General features: G+C 31.7%; 1 protein-coding gene across 1 annotated transcript; it reads right to left on the bottom strand.

The window, feature by feature from the left end:
- Nucleotides 1–4,314: 4,314 nt before the first annotated feature.
- LOC110735605 (protein FAR1-RELATED SEQUENCE 5-like) lies at nt 4,315–6,865 on the bottom strand. Its single transcript, XM_021915797.1, has 6 exons — nt 5,799–6,865; nt 5,188–5,615; nt 5,074–5,087; nt 4,581–4,957; nt 4,465–4,478; nt 4,315–4,337 (listed from the first exon to the last, which is right to left on the bottom strand). The coding sequence occupies exons 1-6, from the start codon at nt 6,863–6,865 to the stop codon at nt 4,315–4,317; spliced, it is 1,923 nt and encodes a 640-aa protein (XP_021771489.1).
- Between the last annotated feature and the right edge of the window lie 2,228 nt (nt 6,866–9,093).

Raw genomic sequence — 9,093 nt, 5'->3', positions numbered from 1 at the left:
AGGAAGCTGAAGTTAGTGTAGCAGTTGATGCAAATACTGCAAACCAGCTAGTTGATGGTGATGATTTTGATGAAGAACCAAATGAAGACCTCAATAATGTAGTAATCTCGGTCACTGAGAGTATCCTAAAGGATACTGTTGTTTAAGAGAAGCAGCCAAATGTTACAAAGAAAACAACAGAAAAAACAATTGAAAGTAAGTTGTTAACAAAAGAAAGTAAATATTGTATAAAAGTAAATACAAATCAATTGAAAGTAGATAGTGTATGATTTCTTTGAAACTACATCTGCTGTTTTATTTCAGGTGATGGTGATAAACAACCTGTTGCAGAAGAAACCATTGTGCTTAAGAACATTCACCAAGAGATAGCTTCAAAGATAAACATCAATGTAGATTGTGGAGAAAAAGATGTTGAAGTTAATTTCGTTTCAAAGTCAATAAGAAGTAACAAATCAAGAATGAATGAAATGCCACAGCTGTATCAAGTAGTGGCTGATTACTGCTTTGTAAAGTACAGTGCATTCAAACTGTAAGTTATGAAATTTTTTAATTTTAAAAATATTCTATTTAATTTAGTTAATATTTAATTTACTTTAAATAATATTTTATTTACTTTATAAACACTTAAATGTGCACAGTGAAGAGCGTTTGAAATATGAAGCTCCTCTCATGATAACAAGGGATGACACAATATCCCTAGCTCCAACTGCCCCCTCTCAAATGATAAAATCCAATATAGTTCAATGTTGGTCATTTCTTATGAATGATTCACGATTGAAAGAAGATCCATCATGCTTTTTCTTTGGCATTGACCACAATGTAAGCGTTAAATTAAATGTTTAGCTAAATACATAATTAAATGTATATGATCTAATTAAGTAACATGTTTTATGTCCTCATTAATACATAGAGACCTCCAGAGCTGTCTCTCATGTCACAAGATCCTTCCCAACCAACTCCAAAAATAGATGAAAAAGAAATACCATCTCCTTCAACACACGCGGCAGAATTGAATTAGACATGGTATGATTGGATGTGCCTCTGTGATGCAAAGGAGAAAATTATGACAACTCAGTTGGTATGTTTTATTATTCATGTCATTTAAACTACATTGTAGGGCATTATGATTTTGAATTTGTAGACTAATAAGTGTAATTTTAATGACAGATCTTTGTTCCAATCTGTCTGAGTAACCGCTATAGTTTGGTAGTGGTTAACTTGTTGAAAGGGATCATTCAATACTTGGATAACAGGAAGTATGATGACAGGCTTAGGCCTTTCTACAAAATTCTTGCATCTCTTGTGGTAAGATTTTTTAATTTCTCAAAGTAAATTTTTATTAATATAAAGCAAATGACATTACTATTAAAGTAAATAAGTTTGTATTAAAAGTATACATTATTATGCCTGTGAAAAGAATAAGATAAAATATAAAGTAAATGACGTTCTCATTAAAGTAATACATATGTTATTTAAAGTAAACTGTACTGTAAATTTGTTTTACTTATATATTGCTTTACAAATGTTATAGGTGGAGGAAATGTCAAACTTCCTGAAGAGAATTAATCATGAAAAAGCTGATGAAATACTAGATTATGAGTTTGATGAAGTTAAGTTCAAGTGGAAAACACCAAAATATACTCTTGATTGTGGTGTTTTTACAATGATGCATATGTTGTGTTTTACTGAAGACCCTTTTGATTCTGACCTTGATTTAGCAAATAGGAGAAAGGTGTATCGTGCAGAAATCTATGCTGCACTTGCTTTTGCACAGATAAACACTACAAGAAAAGGTCTTGTGGAAAAAGTTTCAAGGTTCAGAGTAATTAGAAAACTTGAGCAGGAGAAAAAGGTGAAAGATATGATATATGTTTCTGATTTCTTAAAAACACACAAGTAATGGAAAACATGAGCTTGAAATGTAAGCAAGTGATTGACTACTTAGCAATCAATGATGATGAAAACTTTCCAAATAAGAGGTATGTGTTATACTTGCAAATAAAATAATACTCCTGTTGCATTATATATCAAATTGTTTGGCATAAATTTAATTTAAAACTTAATTTAACATTACAACGAAGTAGTAGGTTGGTTTGGAGAATCAATTGAAATAATAAGAGAAGATTGTAACACTTTGCTCAATGAATGGAAAGGTTCAACTAATCTGATCACTGCTTGGTCAAACCACCTCTATAACAATGAAAGGTAAAAAGAGTGGTCTGAAAATGACATGGTCAAATTCTTCTTTGGACTTGACTTCATGGTAAGTTTTTTACATTTACTTTTATAATATAAAACTATGCATTGTATAAATATGTGAAATAAACTTGGGAATTTTTTTGCAGGATGCTTAAACTATGTGTTTGAATGCACATGGGAAAAAGGGAGTAACAAGTCTACAAGAAATATGGATTGATAGGACAAAATCACAATCATTGGACTTGGATGCAGCTGAATGTGTAAGATATAGAACAAATATTTAAAGTAGAAAAATATATGTTTAAAGTAATAAAAAACAACTTTAAAGTAAATATGTGTAAATATTTTTTTATGTGCAGGTATTTATACCTCTGAAGCAGGAAGATCATTATTTTCTTGCTGTCATAAACTTCAAAAATGAAACAATTGATCATTTGGACAACACTTTATACGAGAGCACTGATGAATATGAGCCTGTACAAAGTTTTATCTTAGAAACGGCGAAGCATAAATAGATTAACAAAATGTCATTAAATTCATTTTTCAATGTATCATAATACATTAATATTCATTCCATTGCAGATCATACAAATGCAGAAGTTGTTTAAAAAAAAGAAAGCATCCAAAGGCAAATGATATGTTGTCCTACAAACTGAGAATAATTAAACTTCCATTCCAAAAAGAAAGACAAGAAAATTACTCAGGAAGCTATCTAATGCTGCACATGAAGGTGTATGATGGTGTTTATGGGATAGGATTTTGGGAACCATAAAAGAGGTAATTTACCATACTTATTTCTGAAGTCCTTAAATTCTTTAAGTTATATGGATTACTTAGAGCATAATTTATTAAAACTAAGGTTAATCATTTGTTTTTACAGGAATTTCAAAGATTGACACACCATCATATAAAAACAATACTTGACCTACTTCTCAATGATAACAATCAAATGCAAGAAAAACTGCTGACAAATGTTAAGGATTGGGAAGAGAAGAAAGCACAAAAAGCATGTGAAGAATTGTAAATGTTTTTAATAGATTTGAATATATCATAGGCATTAGAGTACTTTAAGTTGTATAGTATTAATCCAAAACATTAGTTTGAAGGTTTAAGTAGTATGTTTGTATGAAGAATACATATTATATCTCTGAGTTGAAGTAGTAGAATTATTCTGTGTGAAAAATGGTGCTAGATATAAAAGTAGAAGAAATCAATCAAAAGGTAAATGAAAATAATGTTAAAGTAACAGGAACTCAGTTAAAAGTAAAATAAAAAAGTTTAGAAAATGAAGTCTTTCTGAAATATGGTGTTAGATTATAAAGTAAAGAAAAATATTGTTAAAGTAAAAGAAATTAATCCAAAAGTAAATGAAATTATCATTAAAGTAAAAGGAACAAATTTAAGAGAAAAAAAGTTCAAAAAATAGTCAAAATATGATGTTCGATTTAAAAGTAAAGGGAATTAGTGTTAAAGTAAAAGACATGAAGTTAAAAGTAAAAGAAAAAAGTTCAAAAAATAAAGTTTTTATGAGTTGGTTGTGGAGGTGGTTGTGGAGGTGGAGGTGGTTGCGGAGGTTGTAGTTCAATGCTTGTTCACACTAAAAAAAGTACAAATTTTCCGAAAGATTGTTGGTTGGAGGGGCTATGTGATAGTGTTAGTGGCCATACGATGGGTTGTGCGGTGGTAACGTAAAAGGTGGTGTAGGTGGTTGTGCAATGGAGATAAGGGAGAGAGAAAAAAATGTTTTGGTTATAAAAGAGCCCCATATATTAACAAGTTTTGTTACCTTGGGACCATGGGGGAGTATTAAAAAATAATGTTATAAATGTGGTCCCATGCTATTTTTAGAAATGTATCAAGTATTTTGGGACGGATGAAAATGGAAATTGTGCCAAGTATATTGGGACGAAGGGAGTAATATAGGATATTATCTTCTAAAAATATATTATAAAGTAAATGAAATATTTCATAAAGTTAAAGTATAATAGGTAAAAGTAAATAAACTGAACTTTATTTCTACAGTACAATTACTTAGAGTATATGTAAAAATATTACATAAAAAAAATGTAAAACGTAAATATTTCTTCAGTATATCTTGATCTTCCAAAACATCTTTCAATATCCAAGTATTATAATAACTGCACAAAAATAAACATCAGAATATCAGTGACAAATAAAAGTAAATAAATTACAATGCAAAGTAAATAAATTTCAACTTAAAGTAAATGAGAAAAGTACAAAGGTAGAATACCTAAAAAAAAGTACAAGTATAATAACACCTGCATAAAAATAAAAAGTAAATCAAGTTAAATGTTAAAGTAAATAAATAACATATCAAAGTAAATGGAACACATGTAAAAGTAAAATACCTGAAGAACTACTTGTTTGGACAGTTTCTAATGTCATGTGAAACACCAGATTGTCCACAAGCTCTACAAGTTCTGCCCTTTTTGGATTTTTCTTCAGAAGCTATTTCTTTTGCACTCTTCAACCGCTTTGAACTTTTGGCAGAACCTTTATTAAGACACTGATTTGGAGGAAAGATGTTTACTTCTACTTCATTTGACCCAACCAAAACCTGAATATCAGCATCTTTCACTTCTTTTGAACTAGTTGCATTTTCATGATTATTCTTTGTCAGCATCTGCTCCTCAAATGACGATAATGTCCTAATAAGCTCAGATAAATCAGCCTTTGATTGCTCAGATAAACTCACACAACTGAAAATCTTAGACCACACATCACTCACCAATTGCTTCTTCAACGGAAAATCATTGACAGATTAAAGTAAATAAATTACAATGTAAAGTAAATAAATTTCAACTTAAAGTAAATGAGAAAAGTACAAAGGTAAAATACCTAAAAATAAAGTACAAGTATAATAACACCTGCACAAAAATAAAAAGTAAATCAAGTTAAATGTTAAAGTAAATAAATAACATATTAAAGTAAAATACCTGAAGAACTAATTGTTTGGACAGCTTCTACTGTCATGTGAAACACCAGATTGCCCACAAGCTTTACAGGTTCTGCCCTTTTTGGATTTTTCTTCAGAAGCTATTTCTTTTGCACTCTTCAATAGCTTTGAACTTCTGGTAGAACCTTTATTAAGACATTGATTTGGAGGAAATATGTTTACATCTACTTCATTTGACCCAACCAAAACCTGAATATCAGCATCTTTCACCTCTTTTGAACTAGTTGCATTTTCAGGATTATTCTTTGTCAGCATCTGCTCCTCAAATGAAGATAATGTCCTAATAAGCTCAGATAAATCATCCTCAAATTGCTCAGATAAACTCACACAACTGAAAATCTTAGACCACACATCACTCACCAATTGCTTCTTCTTATCATACTTAGAAGCATCATCCAGAACAACATTTATGGCAGAAGCTTTCTTCAGAATGTCTTTTCTCCAACAATTTTATGATATTAAGATCAGGAATTTCATGTATAGACTTGCCTTTCATAATAAACAGAATGTGTCTACATAAGATGCCTTGACTCTCAAACATTTTACAAGTACAACTGCAGTCATATGTGGCCAAGTCAAAATTTACATCAAAGTTTTTCCTTTTCTCATGATCAACAATTACAGAAAACTCCACACCATCTCCATATAGAGAACTCCAACTTTCAACACCACATGACAACAGGCCGCCTGACATTCTTCTTGAAAATCATAAAAGATGGCACGACTGCAAACAACAACAGCGTGCTTTCCCAAGTGTAAATGAGCAAGCAATTGAGGCTCAGATTTATTAAGCCTGTTCAACTCATCCTGTTCATGCCTTTGAGCATCAAGAGCAGTTTCATAACGGACAAAGAATTCAACACAGGTCACATGGGGGTTTATAAAATTACAAAAGAAACTGTTTTCACCTTCAGACCTAGAAGTAGAACGCAGTAACCCATCCATAAACAAGTCCTTGAAATATGTAGGGATCCAAAGATGCCTAATCTTGAGCATGTATGCAAACCACTCATGATCTACAAGGTCAAATTCCTCCATAACACTGTTCCAGCAATCAACAAATACATGGGGATCAATTTCTCTATCCCAAACTACTGCACCTAGCTTTTTCAAGAACTCAGTTTCATTACAAAACTGAGTTCCAACCTTTTCAGGTGCCTTCCTCATTATGTGCCACATACATAACTCGTGTTTCGTCTTGGTAAAAACCTTTTGTATGGCAATACCCATTGTAGGGTCTTGATCATTGATTATGCAAGAGGGTTCTCTTCCCATACACTTCAAAAAAGTTTGAAATAGCCACACAAAAGATTCTACATCTTCTTTAGATAATAAAGCAGCACAAAATGTAACACATCTCTTATGATTATCAACTCCAGTGAAAGGGCAGAAAACCAATGAGTATTTATTTGTATCATAGGTAGAATCAAAAGATAAAGAGTCCCCAAACAATTGATAATCTCTTCTACCAATAGCATCAGCCCAAAAAACACGTGTCAAGTACCTGCTTTCATCAACACAGTAATCGAAATAATTACCCCCTTTAATGCTTTTCACTTTTTGTTCAAGGTTTTGAACAAACATTGCACCATCAGCATTAGAGATATAAACTTTCAAGTCCCTAGAAAAATTTTTGAAGTCATTTTTACTGCCCCTGACATTTTTAAACCCACAACAAAGTTCTTTCATGATCTTATAAGACATAACAGCCCCTATATTTAACTTTAAGTTGTCAAAATAAACTTCTTATGAGCAAAATTTAAACCAACTTCATATTTAGTAACCTGCCTAGTAATAGGTGTAGAAAAAGGGCGAGAATGAGACTCATAAAAAGAGTAAACCATATACTGCCCACCATTACGAAACCTAAATTTAATATTAGCAGGACATCCAACTCTCTTCACAGTCTTTTTCCTTAAACATGCACCTTCAACTTGTTTACCAGCTTTCTTGTTATTTGTCACATACCCTTCTTTGCTACATAATAAATATTTAATTACAGTAACTCCTTTACCATAACTAGAACCAACCTTATTCTTATCTACTTTAGTAGTACTAGAACGGACTTTAAATCCACACTCATTAGCATATTTGTAATAAAAGGCAATACCATCTCCAAGACTATCAAATTTCATTCCAAGAATAGGTTTGTTTTCCAAAATAAACAACCTGAGATATACTCTTTATCACCTCTAGAATTATAATATATCTTAGGAAGCACAGGCTGAGTGGGTGTTTTGAAAATTCTTACATTCATATCTTCATCAGTGACAGCAATAGAACAATGCTCTACACTTTTAGTCATCTTCCTGAAAAGTGAATGAATCAAAGAAAAAAGTAAATAAACAATAACAAAAAGTAAACCATTTAAAAAAAAGTATACTAATAAAAACTATTAGACGTATACTAAAAAGTAAATGACTCAAAGCAAAAAGTAAATAAAAAAGCTCAAAAAGTTAAACAAACTAAAAAAATGAAGTTATAAGGATTAAGCAAAATTAATAATGAAAAGTAAATGACTCAATGCAAAAAGTAAATTTAAAATCACAACAAGTTCTACTACTTGATTAAGACCAACCATCCATATAGCAACTCTATACACAACCACTACCATGAATTGGGTAAGTAAGTGTAAAAGCCCTAAATCGGAAATAAAAAAAACCCTAAATCGTAAAAATAAAGCCCTAAATCAAACACTAAATCATAGAGAATAAACCAACAATTTAGAAAGAGGTAAAAGAAAACTCATTTAGGTTTTAAACCAAGAGCAACATGGAACCGACAAGAAAAATCGGAATTTAATTTTTTTAGGTTCTGAACTCACGAACAATTTAGAAAGGTAAAAGAAAACTCATTTAGGCAAAGAGAGACTGAAAAATGTTATCTGACGCGAAAAAATCAAAATTCAATTATGTAAGATTCTTACCTGACGATCCCTTTTAAAATGGTAAGAAAAACGCATTTAGGCGAAAGAATGACTCAAAAATGTTATCCGAGCTAGGAGTTAGGCCCAAAACACGTTTTAGGCCAAGAGCAACGTGTAACCGACGTAAAAAATCGGACTTCAATTTTTTTCAGCTTCTAAATTCACAAACCCTTTAAAAATGGTAAAAAAAAAATGCATTTATGCAAAAGAATGACTTAAAAATGTTATCCGATCTAGGAGTTAGGCCGAAAGCACGATTTGGGCTAAGAGCTACGTGGAACCGACACTTAAAATCGGACTTCAATTTTTTCAGCTTCTGAACTGACGAACCCTTTAGAAACGGTAAAAGAAAAAAACACATTTTGGTGAAAGAATGACTCAAAAATGTTATTCGAGTTAGGAGTAAGGCCCTAAACATGTTTTGGGCCCAGAGCAACGTGTAACCAAAGCGAAAAATCGAACTTCAAATTTTTAAGCTTCTAACTTTACGAACCCTTTAGAAATGGAAAAAAAATGCATTTAGGTGAAAGAATGACTCAAAAATGTTATCCGCGCTAGGAGTTAGACCCAAAACACGTTTGGGGACTAGAGCAACGAGTAACATACACAAAAAATCGGAATTCAATTTTTTAAGCTTTTGACCTGACGATCCCTTTGAAAATGGTAAAAAAACGCATTTTGGTGAAGGAATGACTCAAAATGTTATCCGAGCTGAGAGTTAGGCCCAAAACACATTTTGCACCTAGATATACGTGTAACCGACGCGAAAAATCGGAACTCAAATTTTAAAGCTTCTGACCAGACGAACACTTTAAAAATGGTAAAAAAAAAAACGCATTTAGGCGAAAGAATGACTCAAAATTGTTATTCGAGCAAGAAGTTAGGCCCAAAACAGAGAACCGTGTAACTGACGCGGAAAATCGGACTTCAATTTTCTAAGCTTCTGAACTGATGAACCCTTTAAATAAGGTAAAAAAACACATTTAGGCGA

The sequence above is a fragment of the Chenopodium quinoa genome, unplaced genomic scaffold (assembly GCF_001683475.1).
Source record: "Chenopodium quinoa cultivar QQ74 unplaced genomic scaffold, ASM168347v1, whole genome shotgun sequence".
In the NCBI taxonomy this organism is placed as follows: domain Eukaryota; kingdom Viridiplantae; phylum Streptophyta; class Magnoliopsida; order Caryophyllales; family Amaranthaceae; genus Chenopodium; species Chenopodium quinoa.
The sequence above is the reverse complement of the archived record's forward strand: the minus strand, read 5'-3'. Positions and strand labels throughout refer to the sequence as shown.